Source organism: Papio anubis, chromosome 1 (genome assembly GCF_008728515.1).
Source record: "Papio anubis isolate 15944 chromosome 1, Panubis1.0, whole genome shotgun sequence".
NCBI lineage: Eukaryota > Metazoa > Chordata > Mammalia > Primates > Cercopithecidae > Papio > Papio anubis.
The window spans coordinates 129,711,328-129,733,027 of record NC_044976.1 but is presented as its reverse complement, the minus strand read 5'-3'; the positions used below and the strand labels follow the sequence as shown (position 1 = coordinate 129,733,027).

General features: G+C 39.8%; 1 protein-coding gene and 2 long non-coding RNA genes across 9 annotated transcripts; 1 reads left to right on the top strand and 2 right to left on the bottom strand.

The window, feature by feature from the left end:
• The first annotated feature begins 441 nt into the window (after nt 1–441).
• AIM2 (absent in melanoma 2) lies at nt 442–21,456 on the top strand. 7 transcript variants are annotated; one of them, XR_004177921.1, is made up of 8 exons: nt 442–705; nt 3,748–4,029; nt 8,543–8,676; nt 10,925–11,344; nt 13,865–14,053; nt 14,824–14,934; nt 19,898–19,962; nt 20,997–21,456. XR_004177921.1 is itself a non-coding variant. In XM_003892883.4 (6 exons), the coding sequence occupies exons 2-6, from the start codon at nt 3,768–3,770 to the stop codon at nt 14,848–14,850; spliced, it is 1,032 nt and encodes a 343-aa protein (XP_003892932.1). In that variant the 5' UTR covers nt 442–705; nt 3,748–3,767; the 3' UTR covers nt 14,851–15,058. The 7 variants fall into 7 exon arrangements, 5 of the variants coding, with proteins under 5 accessions (XP_003892932.1, XP_021781155.1, XP_021781140.1 ...); XR_004177922.1 differs by having other exon boundaries at nt 19,880–19,962; XM_003892883.4 differs by lacking the exons at nt 19,898–19,962; nt 20,997–21,456 and having other exon boundaries at nt 14,824–15,058.
• LOC110741169 lies at nt 11,781–13,465 on the bottom strand. The gene is made up of 2 exons (XR_004177926.1): nt 13,284–13,465; nt 11,781–12,572 (listed from the first exon to the last, which is right to left on the bottom strand). It is a non-coding gene; the product is annotated as an uncharacterized LOC110741169 (long non-coding RNA).
• Nucleotides 14,799–19,270, bottom strand: LOC116270040. Its single transcript, XR_004177925.1, has 2 exons — nt 16,600–19,270; nt 14,799–15,631 (listed from the first exon to the last, which is right to left on the bottom strand). It is a non-coding gene; the product is annotated as an uncharacterized LOC116270040 (long non-coding RNA).
• Nucleotides 21,457–21,700: the final 244 nt, after the last annotated feature.

Genomic DNA, 21,700 nt, shown 5'->3' with positions numbered 1-21,700 from the left:
AGGAAAAGAGTGGCACCCCGATTCCGGGAATTGCCCGCCCATTTCCCAGAAAAGCCTTCCTGTTTATCATAGAGTACCCCATACCTTCATTGTGCTTATTCATGTAGTGCCTGTGACTCAATCTTTGAGTGCCTGCACTCGTCCCTTGAGGGTATCCTTGCTTTTGCTCCACAATAGAATGTCTGTACTTTCACTCTGGTCTCATTTCCAGATTCTCTTATGCTTTGAAGACAAGAAGCTGCACTGGCATACTGGCAATGCTTGTAGATACCCTCTGAGATCAGTGTGCTTGTTTATACCAGAAAAAATGTCATCACCAGGCCCCTTAGTCACAAAGCGTATCACTAAGTCATCTTCGGTCATTTTTTACAGTTTCCTAGCCACTTTCTGTTTCCAATCAGTGTAACTATGTGGCATGACTCAGATACAAGTTTCTATAGAAATTTTCTTCTGTGGCTGCTAGTGAGAACCCAAACCAGCTCAGCCAATGAGAGCTCCAGTTGTCACTCCTACCCACACTGGGCCTGCGGGTGACGGGAAGTGTTTATTAGGGGTACGTGTGAAGCTGTTCAGAAGTGTCAGAGTCTTTGTAGCTTTGAAAGTCACGTAGGTTATTTGGGCATGCTCTCCTGAGCCCTCTGTTAGTTAAGCTCTCTGAAGAGAAGGTGGCAGACCCGGTTTGCTGATCGCCCCAGGGATCAGGAGGTAAGCACCATGGAGAAGCTGGGTTAGAGAGGAGAGACTGAACCGTTTCTCCGCCGAAAAAGACAACTGAGGAAAGGCCAGCCATGCTATACACCCCTCTGAGAACTTGAACCTGGGAAAATGGACATGAGCTCTGAAAGGATGGGTTCATTTATCTTTTACTCACTTTAGCCATGTCCTCTGGTGTCTCTGAGCTGGTGTTCCTTAAGCTTCAGATCCCGTTGGGGTTTATCTATCAGCCTGTTTGTAAGACTGACTTTTATGCCAATAGCAAATACAAGCATTTTTTAAGTTAACAGATATTATGAAGTAAAATGCAAGTTTTTCATTTATAAGACAACATAACTTCAGAGAAAATGATGAGTCAATCTTATTAAAATGTGATTAAAATGTGATTGTTATTATATAAGAGGCTTATAGGAAGATTAGTTTCTTATAGACAAGTAGGAAAGCAGGAATCATGCCAAGCTGATTGTAGATATTCAGCAAAGGTAGTGTCCTTCCTTGCTTTCATCAGTAGGACGGGGGCATTTGGATGGCTTTATCATTACAAATATTTTTAATGTATTTCTTATTTGGAAAATGGTCCTGATAATAGTTTTAATTTTCACTCATGAACTCTACATGTTTAAGTAGAGTTTGTCCAGCCCTTACCAGCATATAAGGAAAAACATTATGAGGCCATTAACAGTGATAGTTTAGAATTTATTAACATTGACTCTACTGATGGGGGTATTCAAGCTTCCCTAAAATTCACAATCAGTTATTTTCAGTTCATAAACATCTTTTCCTGTTCCTTGGCTTATTTATTCCACTTTATATGTTGCTGCTCTGGAAGTCATTAATTGCTAATAATGTCAAACATCTTTTTTATGTTTATTGGATACTTGAGAAAATTGCTCATTCACATCTTTTGCACACTTTTCAAATAGACTGTTTATTGTTTTCTTAGTGATACATGGTTCTCTATGTATTCCAAAAGCAAAACTTCTATTAGCTATATATATATATATATATTTTTTTTCAGGTATCTGCCCAGTTTTTGCCTTATATAATCACTTTGTTTAGTGTGTGTGTGCACGTGTGTGTGTGTTTCCTACAAAGAAATTAAGAATATGCATGCAATCACATTTGACAAAGTTTTTGGTTTTTTTTCTGGCTTGTCCTTTTTGTGCCTTGTTTAAGAAACCTCCTACTTCAATGTATTGAGAAATTCTGTGTTTTATTCAACATCATTACTATTCTGTTTAGATAATTAATCCAGCCAGATATATATTTGTGTATGATATAAGAGAAAGGCCAAATATATCATTCCCCAAATATTATCATTTGCCTGAATACTTTTTATAGTGGGCCATTCTTTCCTTGTGATTTTTAATGCCACTTTGATTATGTACCATGCTTTAACTTACATGTGGTCCTGTTTCCACACTCTATTTATTAGTTCATTTTTCTCTATGCCACTGCCGTATCGATTTAATTATTATACATTTGTAGTAAGTATTGATACCTAGTAGTAGGGATACTACATCCTAATAAACAATTCAACATGTTTTGCAGGTTTTTGTCTTTATTTTTTTCATTTAGGTTTTAAGATCATTCTGATAAGTTCTATGAAAAACCCTTTGAGATTTTGGATGGGAGTTTATAGATTAATTTGACAACATTGCTGTCTTCATTTTATCAAGTTTTCCCATTTAAAATATCACACATACACCGACTTAAGTAGGTCTTTTAAATCTCCCAATGAAGTTTTATAAGGTTACCTTTAAAACTCTTAAATATATTGTATTAGATGTTCTTATGTACTTTGTAGTTTTGTTGCTATTGGAAATTACTTTTTTACATGATTCTTTTCACTCTTGGAGTGGAGCTAGAATAAAGGAATGCATTTCTGCATATTAATCTTATAGTTATAAACTTTTGAATTATTATTTATAATGTTTTGTGTATTATTTTGGGTACTATACATAAACAACTATATTACTACAATGTGATTTTGGCAACAAGATACAAAAATAGGTTGATGGACAGAATAAAGAATCCAGAAATAGACTCACTCATATTTGGACAACTGATTTTTGCAAAGGTAAAAAAAATCGTTAAAAAGGATAGTCTTTTTAATATACGGTTCTGGGAAATTTCATATTCATATGAAAAATAAATGAACTTTGAGTCATTGCTTATACCATATACAAAATAACTCAAAACAGTACATACACCCAAATAAAATGATTAAACCATAATATTTTTAGAGGAAAACATAAAATCTTCTCATCTTGAGATTGGAAAAGATTTCTTAAATAAGACAGTGAAAGCATGATCCATGAAAGAACAAATTGATTAATTGCACTTCATCAAGTATATGTATATGCCAAAATTTATCAGATTGTATACTTCCAATATATGCACTGTGTTGTATGCCAGTTATGCCTCGATAAATCTATTTTAAAAATAAAAGGAAAATGTATCCTGTTTCCTTTTTGTTGTAGTGTTTTTTTTGTTTGTTTGTTTGTTTGTTTTGAGACAAAGTTTTGCTCTTGTCGCCCACGCTGGAGTGCAATGGCGCGTTCTTGGCTCACTGTGACCTCTGCCTCCTGGGTCAAGCGATTCTCCTGCCTCAGCCTCCTGAGTAGTTGGGATTACAGGCCCCCACCACCACGCCCGGCTAATTTTTGTATTTTTAGTAGAGATGGGGTTTTGCCATATTGGCCAGGCTGGTCTCAAACTCCTGACCTCAGGTGATCCGCCCGCTTTGGCCTTCCAAAGTGCTGGGATTACAGGCGTGAGCCACCATGCCCAGCTGATGTATCCTGTTTTCTAAGAATTCTAGAGGTGTTGTATACTTTCTGAAGATGTCTTTCCCAGGAATAGGGATCACCTTGCTTAAGAAGTTCTTACCTATGTCCCATTCAAATCTCTTTTACTACTGCAAACATTTTGTTTATTTTTCTTTAAAAATATTAATAGCTCACCTTGCTTTATTTTGAATGTAGAATCCCTTTTGGTGTTGTAATCTTACATGCTTTGGATTCCTTATAGGTTGATCCCAAAGTCGTCAGATGGAGAGTAAATACAAGGAGATACTCTTGCTAACGGGCCTGGATAACATCACTGATGAGGAACTGGATAGGTTTAAGTTCTTTCTTTCAGACGAGTTTAATATCGCCACAGGCAAACTACGTACTGCAAACAGAATACAAGTAGCTGACTTGATGATTCAAAATGCTGGTGTAGTGTCTGCAGTGAAGAAGACCATTCTTATTTTTCAGAAGTTGAATTATATGCTTTTGGCAAAACGTCTTCAGGAAGAGAAGGAGAAAGGTAATGTGGTAGTCCCGCACCTGCCCAGTCCCTTTCTCTGCCAAGCCTGGGCCTTTCCTTTCATGGCGTCCCTGGGATATGACCCCCAGTGCACACTGTTGGAATTTGTTTGCTAACTTAGTGCACCTGTCTCTTTGCCCCCTTTTACTGAGAATCACTTGTAGGAAGTGTTTGTTACAAATTCCACAAATCCATTCCAGCCTTGGTTTGCATCTCTTGTTCCAGCCTTTAGGGTGACCACTTCCATTTATCATCTTTTCTCCTTGCCCATCTTTGTCTCCAGTTCAATTACAGTGAATATGGATGTAGAATTTCAAAGTTAACTTTTCCCAACTCCATTTCCACAGTATGTAATGCTCTCACATTCTACTGAAGTCTCAAAAATATAAATTATTGCATTGGAAAGTTGTAAACCAGGATATTGAGCACCTTTTTTTCCTTCACACAGTCTGTTTATTCCTCTCCATGTCCCTATCTTTCTATGGTCCCAGACTATGCTTCTTTCTTTAGGGGATGATCTCCTCCTTCTTCAGGGAGGGAGAATCCTCCTTCAGGGACTCTCTCTCCTCTCTATCTCCAGTGACAGTATAAATTACCCACAACAGACGTTTTTAAGATTATTCAATAAATCACTCATCATCTCCATCTGAATTATATACATTTAGTTTAAATTCCTGAGTTTGTTTACTAAGAACAATTGATACGTCCTGGCTTTATGTCTGAAGAACAAAAAAGAGCTAACAAAGGAGCATAGCACTCCAGGACTGTCCCAAATGAGAGTCTCCAAATGCAACAGTTTTAGGATTCAAAGTAAAACCGTAACAGCAAAGATTACAACAGCTTTTAATAGCATTTGTGGGTGTACAACACGGTGACATGGCTTCTCACACATGGTTTATAAGAAGGTTAAATGAAGCCACATAAGTGATAACTATGTACGTCCATAATTCTCTACAGATGTAAACTGTTAGGTAGTTTCTAAGGCACTAATGAGAAAGGAGTGGTTGTTTTCCCAGGCTTTAAGTTAGAAGGTGTAGTTCTTTAAGATGGCCCTTAGATGGCAGTAACTACCCATGTTACTTCCATGTAACCAACTGCCCTGTGTTTCTTATCTGCGATGAGACAGGAATCTATTGGCAAACATAGGCTGAGATGTTTAGAAATATCTTTTATTTTGGCAATAAATCAAGAATTAATTCTTCTCTTTGACCAGGATAGCACAAAATTTCCCCTTCTACAATCTTCTCCCCATTTTGCTGTTCTAATGATTCTGGGATTTTGTTATTCTACTTAGCTAAAAAAGATCCAGTTTGGGACTAACTTGGAGACTCAGGAGTAGATCATCCAGAGGCTGTCCCAAATGAGAGTCTCCAAATGTAACAGTTGTAGGATTCAAAGTATGCTTTTGGGCCAGGTGCAGTGGCTTACGCCTTTAATCCCAGCACTTTGGGAGGCCAAGGCAGATGGATCACTTGAGGTCAAGAGTTCGAGATCCGCCTGGTCAACATAGTGAAACTTTGTCTCTACTACAAATACAAAAATTAGCCAGGCATGGTGGCAGGCATCTGTAATGCCAGCTACTCGGGAGGCTGAGGCACAAGAATCACTTGAACCCGGGAGGCAGAGGTTGCAGTAAGCTGAGATCATGCCTCTGCACCCCTGCCTGGGCAACAACAGTGAGACCCTGTCTCAAACAACAACAACAACAACAAAACACAAAGCATACTTCTGCACGCTCTACAAGAAGGCAACTGAGTTCCTTCATCGCTCTCAAATTCCATCCGTGGACATACTTAGGCCTCTTTTGAATGTAGGAAATTTTTGTGTGTCCATGCTATTTCTATTATTGTATGAAAAGTTTTTGTTTCATTTTTTTGAACAGTTACTATCATTCTTGGTTAAGTGATCCTTCTCTGTTGCCATGGCATGTCTGCATGTAGAGTGCTATATGCTCTTCTACTCACAACCTCACCCCATGGAAGGTAGAAGATACCTGGAGAATCTTTAATGAAGACAGAGGCAATAATTAGTAGACAGGAGAAGCTTTTGTATGAAGCAAGATGAGAAAATACAAGGACTTATAAGCATAGAAAAAGGAAGCTAAGAGAAAATGTGATCACAGTCTACAGAAGTCCTGCAAGATTAAAATAAAATGCTGAAAATGATAAATGAGATAATCAGTAACAATGTCCACCTGATTATTAAGGCAAATGAGAGATTTATAGTGGGCAGACAAGCTTGTCCACAAATATCGGTACCACTGTGTGTGAGATGAAATATGGCTGATGTGATGTGGTAGAATGGTAGGTTGATTCCCTTGGCCTCCTTGATGCTGTTTTCTCGCCGATGCTGTGAACATAGAAGAGACTTTATCTGCATACCTTTCTGAAACCAGTTGCATGGAACTAACTTATCATTAGAAGGTTAGTGTAACTTCTTTCTAGAGCAGAGATCCTGCTACAATATCCCTGTCAGACAGTCAACCACTTTCTGATCTTTGAAAGGTAATGACAGAGTACCTACTACCTCATAAAACAGTATCGTTTCTCTTTTTAGTAAAATCAAAGTGATTGCCTTGCTATTTCAGCCCAGAGTTGTTCAAATTCTATCAGAAATGACATCTAATAATTTCTCAGGCCCTCTTCTGCCTGAGAGTGCCTTAAGTCATTAAACACGACCATCTTGTTACATGGTCTTTTTAAAAATCAGGACTAGGAGTTGGCTTTTCACAATAACATATAACCTGACCATAGATGTGGAGGAACCCAGCCAAAGTATACAACTGCATTTTGTAGGCATTAGTGAGGAGCCAACATGCCACCCATCCATCCATTACTTCATCCATTCAGTAAATATCTATTGAATTGCTAATAGGTACAAGGAAAGCTTTTAGGTTCTTATGATAAAACAAGGTGTTAAAAACAAATCCAAATTTTATACAGCTTATACTCTAAAGGGAAAGTAGATATTTTTCTTACAGGAAAATTTATGAATGTAATTAACTGAGACAAATGCTCTAATGGAAAGGAAGATGGTTCTTCAGCAGCATGTGTCAAAGGAGCATTAACATAAGCCACGAATTAGAGTTGGTGTTGGTCAAAGTGGGTTCCATAGGGAAGTGACCCTTGCACTAAGCTCTGAAAAATGCATAGGAGTTAAAGGTACCTTCAGTCAGAGGGAACACTGTGAAAATCCCTATGACAGCAGGTGTTGACTTGCTTGAGGACTGAAAGAAGGCCAGTGTGGCTGGAGTACAGAGAGTCTTCAGAGGGCAGGATGGGGTCCCCTCGATAGAAGAACAAGGCAAGGCCTTGTAGAACATAATTAGAAATCTGTGGCCAGGTGCGGTGGCTCATGCCTGTAATCCCAGCACTTTGGGAGGCTGAGGTAGGTGGATCACAAGGTCAGGAGTTTAAGACCAGCCTGACCAACATGGTGAAACCCCGTCTTTACTAAAAAAATACAAAAATTAGTCAGGCATGGTGGCGTGAACCTGTAATCCCAGCTACTCAGGAGGCTGAGGCAGGAGAATCACTTGAACCTGGGAGGTGGAGGTTGCAGTGAGATGAGATTGGGCCACTGCACTCCAGCTTGGGTGACAGAGTGAGACTCCGCCTCAGAAAAAAAAAGAAAAGAAAAGAAATCAGCCCTTGTTTCATAGCAGTAGTTTATTCATTTTCACTACTACATAAGATTCCATTTAATTGATAATTACATACACATATAAACTCATATACATATACATATATAGAGAGAGAATTGGTCTGTTTTTGATTGTTATTTTAGTCATTTGAGGCCATTGTGAAAAATGCTGCTATGAATATTTATTATAAGCCTTATGTACTTATCTTTGTATGTTTGTATTTGTATGTGTGTTTCTCTTGACTGTACACCTGTGAATGGAATTACTGGATGTTAAGGTAAGTAGATATTGAATTTCAATAAATAGTGTCCCAAACCATTTTCCAAAGTGTTATACCGATTTAAGACTAAGACTTCATAGTTTCTTTTGTTTTTTGTCTTTTGTTTTTGTTTTTTTGTTTTTTGTTTTTTTGAGACAGACAAGGTCTCACTGTGTCATCCAAGCTGGAGTGCAGTGGTGTGATCACGACTCACTGCAGCTTTGAACTCCTGGGCTTAAGTTATCCTCCTGCCTCACCCTCCCAAGTAGCTGAGACTGAAAACATGTGACATTGCACCTGGCTAATTTTGAAAATTTTTTTTATAAAGATAGGGTCTCCCTATGTTGACTAAGCTGGTCTCAAACTCCTGGCCTCGGGTTGATCCTCCAGCCTTGGCCTCCCAAAGTGCTGGGATTACAGGTGTCTGTGCCAGGTCCAGTTTCTTTCATTTTAAAACAAGAATTTTTTTTTTTTTTTTTTTTTATAGAAAAATTAACTGCTCTTGAAGATATCTTAATATGGTTTTAGTATTTATTTCTGGTGACATTTGAAAATGTGCACTGCTCATATGTTTATATGCTTATTGGCCATGTCTTCCATTTTTTAATCAGTTGATAAGAAATACAAATCGGTAACAAAACCAAAGCCACTAAGTCAAGCTGAAATGAGTCCTGCTGCATCTGCAGCCATCAGAAATGATGTCACAAAGCAACGTGCTGCACCAAAAGCCTCTCCTCATGTTAAGGTAGGATGAGGAGAGTGGAGTGGTCTTTGTCCTTGTAAGAGCATCACTGTCACTGTCATTTCCCACATTGTTCTCTGTTCTTTATCTCAGAGCATGCAAATAAGGGAATTAAGGCCACAGTGTGAAAAGCACTCTGAGTCACAAAAACAGGAACTACCTCTGATTGATCCGATTAAACACCTGTTGAGCTTCTAATCTCTGTCAGGGCCTGGACACATTAACACTCTGTTATGGTTTGGATTCTATAAGACGAAAACTCTGAGATAGACCGTTGTTTACAGGAAGTCTATTTTAGAGCACTTTCAGAATTAGTATCTGTGAGGAAGTGAAAGGAGTAGAAGAGGAAGAATGTCAAGTCCAATGTAGTTGCAATAGAGGCCTTGGCCTACCCCACAGGGAGCTCGGGAGCTGAGAATGCCCTTCAGGGCTCCCAAGACTGGTGGGGGAGTCTGTGGTTTGCACAGACCCAGGCTCTGGGTCACATCAGAGATCCACTGCAGAGACTCTTACACTCGGCCTGGCATGCCTCTGTTTGTTTTCCCCTGTATTTTCCCTTAGTTCTTGACAGCAAATTGCTTTTTAAAAGTAATGTAAAAAAGCCCTTTATACACCTGCATGGACAAGGTGAGGTGGCCCTGTTTAGCTGAGAGAGTAGTGCCTGGAGAGTCTCATTGATGAGAATGATTACTTTAGTCCTGAGGGAGCGGCAGGCAATATCGGAAAGGCCCAACACAGAATCCACCACACATGCAATTTCATTTCCTGTGAAGCAGGTGTTACACCATTTTATAGCTGTGTGAGCTCTAGAAACTGATGACACATACTTCATTCTCTTTGTCTAGAGGAGCCATTTCCTCTGGGTTTGGCCCAGAAACTTCTGGATTTTTCAGAAAACAAGGTTCAAGTATAAATGGTGTGATTCCATCACCAGTAAAGAAAATATGCATCATTCAGTCTGGAAGACTCAACTAAAGATACGTGGACCAAAGAGGACTTTTGTAGTGGAACTCAGTGGAACTGACCTTTGCCTGCATTGATCCAAATGCAGTCAGTTATACTGCCCATCAGGGCTCCTTACTGGCCCCAGCTCCACTGGCCCAAGCTTCAGGTCACATCAGAGACAGCCTTCGAGACTCCTACACTTGACTTTTTATGCCTCTGTTTGTTTTTCCCTGTATTTCCATTTGGTTCTAGATGGCAAGTTGCTTTTAAAAAGTAGTATTTTCTCCCAAAACAAACCAAAAAAGGTATCTTATCTCTATTAATTCAGAAAAATAAAAAACACAGAGAAGCGAATAAAATTACCTGTAATTGTATCATCTAGGAAAAAAAATATTGATGTTGGTAAATATCTCTGTAGTGTGTTTGTGTGTGTGCTTTAACTGCTTATTTATCCAAAAAGAAAGATATTTTTTATCTGTTTAGGACCTTTCCCTTTATTGAGTCAGTTATAACAGTTTATCACATTATTTCTCTAAAGCATTTTTAATATTTGCATAGTAATCTATTTGTGACTATACCATATTTTGTTTAACCAAATCTATTTTTTATGTATTTAAATTATTTCTTTTTTTATAATTTCAAATAATAAGATATATTTTTAAAATGTAAACCTTAGTGCATAATTCATTATTTAAGGGTAAATCCATAAATGTAGTATCAATTCTCCTTTTAAATTTCTCCTTTAACTCACTTGTAAGATCTCTGACCTAGGTCTCCCCCTTAACTCACATTAAACATAGTCTACATTTTGTTACGTACAACACCTCCCTAGGAATTTGGGGAACGCTGTGCAGGTCACTGAGCTCCCTCACTTTTATACCAGAGTAAAATGAATGTTTAGGACAGTATTGGATAGAGAAACAAGGATATATTATGCCCGAATGGAATCCATAGAAGATGGAATCAGATTTATCAGATTTACCCCAAGGCTTAGCAATATTTCAGAAATCTGATGAAGTCTTTTTATATAGCACATGGCAAAGCAAGGATTTGGTTTTAGGGATCCTACCTCCAAAACATGTTACACCATCTTATCTGAATACGGGAGTTGAAATCTTCCTTCTGCACTCTCTGTTCCATCTAGATCATTCTAGGCCTCAAGTCTCTTCTTATCCCCTCTGTGTCTCTTCCCTTGATTCCACCTGTCTTCTGTGGCTTCCTGAGGCTTAGCACTGTGGGTGAAGGAAGGTCCTCTCAATAGTACCTTTTTGAGTCACAGCTGATATCTTTCTTCTCTTGTCTTCAGCCTGAGCAGAAACAGAGGGTGGCCCAGCAGGAATCTATCAGAGAAGAGTTTCGGAAAGACTGTTTGCCAGTTATGGTACTGAAAGCAACAAAGCCCTTCACGTTTGAGACCCAAGAAGGCAAGCAAGAGATGTTTCATGCTACGGTGGCTACAGAGAAGGAATTCTTCTTTGTAAAAGTTTTTAATACACTGCTGAAAGATAAATTCATTCCAAAGAGAATTATTATAATATCAAGATATTATCAGCACAGTGGTTTCTTAGAGGTAAATAGCGCCTCATGTGTGTTAGATGCTAAATCTGACCAAAAGGTTGATGTCCCGCTGAACATTATGAGAAAAGCTGGTGAAACGCCAAAGATCAACACGCTTCAAACTCAGCCCCTTGGAACAATTGTGAATGGGTTGTTTGTAGTCCAGAAGGTAAGTTTTCATAGCTAATTTCATATTGATTAGTAAGAATAACGTATTTTCCATCTGATCTTAAAGAGACTTTAGAAAAGGTGTTAATGTCCATATAGACAAAATAAAAAAATACAAAGTTCTAAAGAGCTGCAGAGTTAACATGCCAAAATTCATACAAAAACTCAAAAATTGTTTTTATTGTCAAAAATGTCACAATCCTGTTTCAACTTATTCTTATCCCAGTAGCCTCTGAAAAAGGAATTAGTTCGTTCACATAGTTTTTATTTCTGCGTTATTTTTGTACTTTGTCCGTATTATCTTTATTTTAAGTGACTATTGTTGTGATTGCAAAATAAGTGTAGTTGAGTAATCAACCAAATTAATTGACCTGAGAAACCAATATGCAAGTCAGGATTAAAGAACTGTGATTAAATGAAGAAAACAGAAGAAAGAGTTAGCTTGAGGAGACTTATTTATTTATTTCTTTTTAATTAAAAGTGAACTTTAATGTCGAAAATGCAAACTTGGGGAAGACAGAAAAGATCACATACAAGGCTATCACTTCACACTTGGAAGGTTGCACAGCGGCCGGCGCTCCTCTCTTTCCAGATGGTGGGGCGGCCGGGCAGAGGCGCTCCTCGAGGAGACTTATTAGAAGTGAGAAATAATAAAGTATTATGACTCTGAGCTTCAGGGAACTAGCCTTGTGGAATGACTTTTTCTGGTCTAGGGCAGGACCTGAAGAACCGTAGAGAGGGAACCTGCTGCCCCTGCATTCAGAGCCTCAGAATAACCTCTGCTGCCCTGGGTTAGTTTTAGAAGGAATTGATAGGAAGACTCTCCAGTCCTCTTGGAAAACTCAAGTGTGAAATGACCTTGGATAGGAAGGTCATGTTCTTTGTCCCAGTTTTCAGCTTTTAATCTGGCCACTAACATATATTGATTTAGTCCATAAAATTAAAGCTAAAATATGATCAGTCTCCGAAATAACTGACCAACCTCCTATTTCCTTTTGATCTAGACTTGATTGTGCATTATTTCTTGTCTTTGATTACTTACTAGACTCTCAGCTGGATCTTGCATCATTACCTCATGTCTCTCCTGGACTTGTTGTTTTAAATAGCTGTCTTCAGGCTGGGCACGGCAGCTCATGCCTGTAATCCTAGCACTTTGGGAGGCCAGGGCGGGTGGATCGCCAGAGTTGAGGAGTTCCAGATCATCCTGGCCAATGTGGCAAAACCTGTCTCTAGTAAAAATACAAAAATTAGCCGGGTGTATTGGTAGGGACCTATATATAATCCCAGCTACTCTGGAGGCTGAGGCAGGAGAATGGCTTGAACCCAGTGGGGTGGAGGTTGCAGTGAGCCAAGATTGCGCCATCGCACTCCAGCCTGGGTGAAGGAGAGAAACTCTGTTTCAAAAAATAAAAAAATAAAAAAATAAAAAAAATAGCTCTCTTCCAACCCCAGGGTCTTCTTTTTTCCCCTGACTAATCTGGCTACTGGCCCTGGAGAAGCTCCATCCTCTCTATCCAGCAGTTGTTGCTTCTATGGGCCACCCTGGCCTCCTCCTAAAGGAAGGGAGTTTGGGACTGGAAAGATGGGCATAGGAGACAGCATATTCTAAGTAAGACACGTCTGCCTCCTCTGTGTGAACTTGCTAACATCTATTAGATATATACCTGCTAGTTTCAAAGCAGAAACTTTTTCTTCAAGTTGACCCTTGAACAATGTAGGGATTAGGGCTGCTGACCCTGAGCAGTCGAAAATCTGCATATAATTTTTGATTCCCCAAAAACTTAACTACTTAATAGCCTACTCTTGACCAGAAGCCTTACAGACAATATAAACAGTCACTTAACACATTTTTGTGTTATACATATTATATACTATATTCTTAAAAAGTGAGGTAGAGAAAAATGTTATTAAGAAAATCACAAAAAAGAAAATATACTGACTATTCATTAAGTGGCAGTAGATCATCAAAGTTCTTCGTCACTGTCTTCATGTTAAGTAGACTGAGGAGGAAGGAGGAAGAGGAGGGTTGCTCTTGCCGTCTTGGGGTGGCAGAGACACAGGAAAATTCCCATATAAATGGACCTGCACAGGTAAAATCTGTGTTGTTCAAGAATTAACTGTATTTCTTTTTTTTTTTTTTTTTTTTTTTTTGAGACTGAGTCTGGCTCTGTCGCCCAGGCTGGAGTGCAGTGGCCGGATCTCAGCTCACTGCAAGCTCCGCCTCCCGGGTTTACGCCATTCTCCTGCCTCAGCCTCCTGAGTAGCTGGGACCACAGGCGCCCGCCACCTCGCCCGGCTAGTTTTTTTTTGTATTTTTTCCGTGTTAGCCAGGATGGTCTCGATCTCCTGACCTTGTGATCCGCCCGTCTCAGCCTCCCAAAGTGCTGGGATTACAGGCTTGAGCCACCGCGCCCGGCTCTGTATTTCTTTTTAGAGCCTTCTTCTGGCATGTCTGATGTGTGACTGATGTGGCATTCCTTAATCAGATTATCAGAGGCTGGATGTTGATTTTCTTTTACAGGTAACAGAAAAGAAGAAAAATGTATTATTTGACCTAAGTGACAAGACTGGGGAAATGGAAGTATTGGTGGTTAGAAACGAGGACACAATGCAGTGTAAGGAAGGAGATAAGGTTCGACTTACATTCTTCACACTGTCAAAAAATGGAGAAAAACCACAGCTGACATCTGGAGTTCATAGCATCATAAAGGTGGGAACTGCATGGAGCAAAGTCAACTCTCCAAGGGGGTGATATGTTTTGCTTTCTGTCAGGAAGCTGGACTGGAGCCATTGAACAGGATATGGAATGGAAGACATTGATATTTAGTACACGTCCATCTCCCAGAACTGAGGAACCTCCCTCTTAGGAAACACGTGTTCTAGATACACAGTTAAGAGAACATGGGCTTTTCAAGGCAGAGGCGCATACTGTTATGCACACAGAGCCCAAGAAGGAGCTCCTCAGTGACACTACAAGTCTAAAGCAGAAAGCTTGCCCAGAGTTGGAAAAGTCATTCTGAGTAATGTCTTTGAAAGTAGACACACAATAGATACTTTGAGGACACATTTCCCTAGCCAGTCCCACCACGCCTGCACCTACCATAGTCCAGGGCACTTGAGTCCATGTAAACCCCTACTCTTGACCTTCCACCACACCCTCCTACCCATCTCCTGCCACTACTTGGTGCTCTTCCCCAAGTCTCAGTGTCGGTTGCACTGCCTGCCGTCTCTGTAGGAGTGGAGGCCAAGACGAGAAATATGCATATATGACCTTGCTAAGTTGGAGTGTACTTCTCAGGTCAGATATTCACTTTGGGAGTATGATCCAAGACAAACCAATGTATTAGAAGGGTGGGAACAAAATAATTTTATCAGAAGGTGATATACACTTTAGAAGGCCATAGTGACTGCAAACAGAGGAGGGGCCACTTATTGACCGCATCTCAGACTGCATGTTTTTTTTTTTTTTTCTCCATCCAGGTTATTAAGGCCAGTAAAAAAACATAGAGAAATAAAAAGGACCAATTCAAGCCAACTGGTCTAAGCAGCATTTAATTGAAGAATACGTGATACATCTTCTTCAATCAGATTGTAAGTTACCTGAGAGCAGCAGTTCACAGGCTCCTCTCTCCACCAAATTAGGATAGGATAATTGCTGGATAAACAAATTCAGAATATCAACAGATGATCACAATAAACATCTGTTTCTCATTCATTACAGTATCTCATTTAGTTTGTCAATCCCTTGTCTCAAGCAAAAATACTTTATCAATGTATTATATGTTTATACAAATTTAAAAGTAAACTACATGACAACAATTGCACAAAATACAAGAGGGAAGAATTAGGAGTATACTGTTAGAAGATCCTGTACAACATGTGAAGCAGTGCAGTATTATTTGAAAGTAGATACTGCATAATTAAAAATGTATATTTTGTCCCATAGGGCAATGATTTAGAAATATTTTAAAAGGTATATAAATAATAAGACAATTTGTGTTATTGGAGAAAGAATAAGCATAAAGCCTAACGGAAAACTAGAGAGCCAAAACTAGGCTTGTAAATTTACAGTCTATTGATTTTCTACAAAAGTACAAACACAGTTCAATGGAGAAAAGACTAAAATAAAGTACAAGAACAATTAGATACCTGTACTTAAAAAAACAAATCTGAGCCATTCCTCACTCTTTATACAAAAAGAAAGTCCAAATGGATCATTGGCTTTTCATAAACATCCAAAACCATAAAACTTCTAGAAGACATGGGAGAAAATCTGTGTGATCTTGGTCTAGGGAAAGATTAAAGATTTTTTAGATATCACACCAGAAGCACGATCTACATAACATAAATGCTTAATAATTTGAACTTCATCAAAATGAAGAACTTCTGTTCTTCAAAAGGTACCATTAAGAGCATTGAAAGGCAAACCATAGATTGTGGCTTAATATTTGTTAGTCACATAGCTGCTGAAGACCCTGTATCCAGGCCAGGCACAGTGGCTCACGCCTGTAATCCCAGCACTTTGGGAGGCCGAGGTGTGTGGATCACCCGAGGTCAGTAGTTTGAGATCAGCCTGGCCAACATGGTGAAACCCCGTCTCTACTAAAATCCAAAAAAAAAAAAAAAAATAGCTAGGCGTGGTGGTGGGCATCTGTAATCGCAGCTACTCGGGAGGCTGAGGCAGGAGAATCACTTGAACCCGGGAGGCAGAGGTTGCAGTGAGCTGAGATCACACCACTGGACTCCAGCCTGGGTGACAGAGTAAGACTCTGTCTCAAAAAACTAAAAGATCCTGTATCCAGAATTTATAAAGAACACTCAAAATTCAATAATTGCAGAACAACCAATTAAATGTTTAAAATGGGCAAAAAGATGATGCGTGGGTGTCAACTAAGCACATAAAAATACACTCAACATAATTCATCTTTAAGGAAATGGAAACTAAAACTACAGTGAGATACCATTATACATTTATTAGAACAGCTAAAATTAAAATAGATTACCCATACCAAGTGCTGACAAAGATTTGGAAAAACTGAAACTGTCGTGCACTGCTGGTGGAAATGTCAAATGGTATAACCTTTATGCAAAAGAGTTTGTCCATTTTTACAAACTTAATACGCATCCACAATGCTAAGGTCTGAGGAGGATACAGAGCCGTTGAAACTCTTACTTATTGCTAGTGGGAATGAAAAGTCTTACAGTCACTTTAGAAAAGAGTTTGGAAATTTCTTATAAATTTAAACATACACTTACCACATGACACAGCAAGCTTGCTCTAAGTTTTTTTATCCACTTGAAATAATTATGTATGTTCACACAAAAATCTGCATGTAAATATTCATGAAAGTTTATTTGTAATTATGCAAAAATGTAAAAAACTCAATTATCCCTCACCTGAAAATTGAATAAGCAAACTTTTGTAGATCCACATAATTGAATTGTACTCAGCAATAAAAAGGAGTAACTACTGACACACACATCTACATGGATAGATCTTTACTGTAAGTGAAAGAAGCCAGACTCAAAAGTCTACATTTTTAATTTCATTTTATGACATTCCGTAAAGGGCAAAAGTATAGTAAAGACTAGATCAGTGGTTTCTAGGAGCTTGGAGTTGAGAGGAAGGCTGGCAACAAAGCAGCAGGAAGGAAATTTTTGTCATGATGAAACTATTCTCTATCTTAACTTTTGTGGTAGTTTCATGACTACATGCATTTGTAAAAATTCACAGAAATTTCCATTAATAAGAGTAAGTATGGTTGTTTGTAGATTATGCCATGATAAACATGGAAAACATGCATCAAGTTGGAAGATAGAATTATGGATGTTTTTGATATTCTGTTGTTTTTTTTATTTCTCTGGAAGAAATGCCTATTGCTTTTAAAATAAATAAGAAAGATGACACTTTTTAAAGAGACCCACAGAAATCAGGGACTTTAAAACAATGAATATTCCTTATCCATTAGGTTAATAATGTCCAGGATTTGTGAATGTGATGATGATATGATTAAGGAAAATGTCCTCAGAAGTGTTAATTGAGATATTAGTTTGGCAACATTATTAGTAATTATGCTCATATTATTTGACCCAGTAATTCCACATACAGGTATTTAACCTAAAATGTCAGCTTTAGCGCTATTGCATACCTCAAAACCACTTGGTACAAACTAGTCTGTAAAATGTTTATGAGGACAGATTAGCATCTCTGTGAGTTGTTCTGTCCTCTCTGGTCTACACACCACAGATCTAGGGGAAGCTCCAGCTTCTCATCTACTTGATTTGAGTCCCATGGAGAAGCTCTGATATGTGGTAAGGTGGAAAAATATGACATAGTGCAGTCAAGGCATCAGAGGATGAAGCTATTTAAGTGAAAACAAAATTGAAGAGGCAAATTATTTTGGGCAGAGGGTAATGTTTTTCTTATTTCATTTAAACATAGATTGTCCTTAGAAAGTACAGTTTGAAGGGGAATCAGCATGATGTTAAGGAAAGCAAGCAAAGGCCAGGATGTAGTAGCCCTCTTAAATGACACTAACTCCAAATCACCATCATCCACATACTCAAGAATAGGCAATTACAGAAAGCTTACATCAAGTGATATGCATATGAAATATTAGACTAGCTGAGAATACAAACATCATCTGTGTATAAAGCAGTCCTTTTCTTAGTGTTCATTAAGTCAAATTTGAATTTAGAGGCAGTTTTAGCAGTCTATGACATCTTAGGATGATGTCTGTTCCTTACTAGCTGAGTGATACTGTGATTTTGACTACTTCACTCAATCTCTCTGAACTTCAGTATTCTCACTGTAGGTGAAAAAACTGGCTTCTGTAGCATCTGAAGTTTCTTCAGAATTTGATTTCCCAAAATGAGCAAAATAATCTTAAACACATATACACACACATATACATACACAGATGTGTGTGTGTGTGTGTGTGTGTATACATATTAGAATAGCATTGGGCAAAAAAATATAAAAATGTCTAATTGGCATCTAAGCCTACTATAATGAAAGACACATAAGCAGAAAGGTAGTGTAAAACAGTACATTTTTATTATTTCACTCTTTGATGCAGACCACAATGGCAAACTCTAATGCCTCTTTTCCTTATTGGGCATAGATAGCTTTGGACCTTCACAGTAGTGAGAGAACCAGATGGGAAGGGGTCCCCAGAGAAACTCCAGCCTGCACACTGGGCAGAGTGTGCACTGGGATGGAGCCACATAAGTTTGCGCCATTTGCAGTGGAGAGGAGCCTGGCCCCTCCTCTTCCTGGAGGGAACCTGGAATTCAATCTGTGAAGTGGGAAGTGCACTAGCAGGGACTCTGGCTTTGTGGACCATCCCTGTTTCCCTCTTTTCCTTTTCACCCAAAAAACCCTGCCCTCCTCATGCTTCAAGTTGTCTGTGAGCCTAATTTTTCATGGCCATGTGATGAGCACTCCTGTCTTTAGCTGAACTAAGGAAAAGTCCTACATTTTTGGTGCCCAAAATGGGGCTCGAGAATTGGTTAGTGAGATGCAAACCAAGGAAACTTTTTCCCTCTCCTTTCTGAGCCTTTCATCCTCAGACTTCTGAGGGTAAGGGAAATCATGGCCCCACCCCCGTTGCTTCCAGGGGTCAGAACTGTTGACCTCAGTCTCCATGGCCTTCTACTTCCTTTTTACAGATGAACCGGTGAGCAGTGGCCCCTCACCACCCTCCCCTCCCTGCGGAGGCTGGGACACAGAGCCCAAGGTGCCCCAGGTGGCTGGCTGTGTTTTCTGCCATGGCCCCATGGAGTCTCTCCCTCCCCAGGTCAAGGAGGCCAGCTTCATCTTACACTCCATTTTTTTTTTTTTGAGACAGAATCTTGCTCTGTCACCTAGGCTGGAGTGCAGTGGCATGATTTCGGCTCACTGCAACCTTCGCCTCCCGGGTTCAAGCAATTCTCTTGCCTTAGCCTCCCAAGTAGCTGGGACTACAGGCATGTGCCACCACACCAGGCTAATTTTTGTATGTTTAGTAGAGATGGAGTTTCACCATGTTGGCCAGGCTGGTCTCGAACTCCTGACCTCAAGTGATCCGCCGGCCTTGGCCTCCCAAAATGCTGGGTCTACAGTCATGAGCCACTGTGCCCAGCCTAAGAATGTCACTTTCTAACAGGTCCAAGAACTCCGTTTATCTTGGGACCTTAAGAGAAGAGAATCACTCACCTCACAGGCATTTGAGGATACAAACCCGTAACTGGGCTTGGTTTTAAAAGGTCTTATCTGAGACTCCTTGTGAAACAGAGTTCCATCAAAGCCAATCCAAAAGGCCTATGTAGAAATAATTATTCTTCTTACACTTTATGCAAATAATCAGACCAAGTGTAAGACTACAATCTATTTTGCCAACAACTCAGTCCTATCATGATTTATGTTTTTTATTGTTGTTGTGTTTTTGTTTTTGTTTTTGTTTTTCCAAAAATGAGGACTGGAGAGAGAGAAATTGTGTTTCAAAACTTATCATACATTTGCCATTAAATTCTAAACTCATTAGTTGTTTTTAAGTTTTTACCTATATTTTAGATGAACCTTGCTTGTTCCTGTGAACCAACCAGCAAGCTCCAGCTACAGCTCAGAAAGTACAAAAGGTATGGGTAATGTAAAAATCTCGATTGGCATCCTAGTTCTGAGCAATAATCCTGCAAAATCCTGCCAGGTGATGGGAATAAATAGGATGCCCATCACGTGAAAGTTTCCTTTTTGGGAAAGTAAGACCAAGGGAGCTAACCAAAGCCAAGCACCATGCACCCAAATCCTAGCAAGCATAACTATAGCCACCAGTTATCTAGGTGTGTCACAAGTCATCCTTTTCTCTTCCTTGTTGCAGAAGGACTCAATTCCACAGTTTCAGTTTAGCATTCAGCTGATGATAAGGAGTCCATGCAACATCCCTCAAGACACATTTTTGTCCCAAACTCAATTCATAAATGAGATCTAGGGAATCAAGGCTATTGACAGCAGGGGAGGTAGGGTGTACATAGGTAGAACAGATAATTCCTATCTCCTAGGTCCCCCTGCTTCATGGGTGCAAACCGCTTTAACACCCATAGTGGTGCCTGCCAAGGTTGCTGGGACTTGGGGATGTGAGGATGGAAGAGGGAAAGAGGATGCTCTTCCTTCTCTCCCTCATGTACCCCGGGCATCTGCTAGGAAGAGACGGGAACCAGGGATGCCTGCTCCCCTCTTTCTAGATGAGTAACCATTCATTTTCAGTCTGTACCCCTTTTGAAGCATCCTGAACCTTTAGGACTCCTTTGAAAAAACACCTTTCATTTTTCCTTTCTCCCCCCTCAGTTCTCTCTTCACTGATAGGCAATTGTGTCTTTGTACTGTGGGACACTCCCGACAGATGCATCCTCCAAACTGGGAAGAGTTAATTTCCCAAACCTTAAACTGGTCAGCTTAGTATTGGGCTCAGGGGAAGGGAACCCAGAAGCCCAACATGCTGGCTAAAGGGTAAATTTTTTTTTTTTTTAATTTTTTTTTAAACCAGTTGGGCTTGTGACCTCCCTCTCCTTGTGCAAAGTGATAAAAGGCCTCAGGATTTTTGAGCTGTCCTTACCCCTCCCTTTGTTTAGATACATGTTTCCTGATAATACAGTTTGTCTCTTCTTCCCTTCAGGCCATCAAACTCCAAACAGTCATGCAACTGGAGAGGCGGACAATGGCCCCTTCTGCTTGGAACCCTTAAATAAGCCTCTAAGGGACTTTGACTGCTGTTTTGCCAAAACAGCGCCCCCTGTCAGCAGGAAGCAGTTGAGATCGGTCTTCATCCTTATCCTTATCCTTATTCTAATGGCAGTTAGATGCACTTCTTTAGAGGGGTCAATGAGACAGCCAGGTGGGAAGGGGTCCCCAGAGAAACTCCAGCCTGCACACTGGGAGGAGTGTACACTGGGGTGGAGCCACATAAGTTTGTGCCATTTGCAGTGGGAAAGAGCCCGGCCCCTCCTCTTCCTGGGTGGAACCTGAAATTCAAACTGTGAGGTGGGAAGCACACCAGCAGGGAGTCTGGCTTTGCAGAGGGACCGTTTCCCTCTTTCCTTTTCACCCAATAAACTCTGCCCTCCTCACGCTTCAAATTGTCTGCGAGCCTAACTTTTCATGGCCACATGATAAGGACTCCCATGTTTACCTGAACTAAGGAAAAGTCCTGCAACAGTAGACTTCCCCATTCCATCCCTCACAGCTTCCACCACATCCCTATACCCCTCTCCTAACACACACACACCCCAAAGAGAACAACAGCCTGAGCTCTAAATCAAGCTCTCTAATTTACCATCTAAGGGTCATTAAGAAAGTGACTTTGCCTTTCTATTCCGTGTT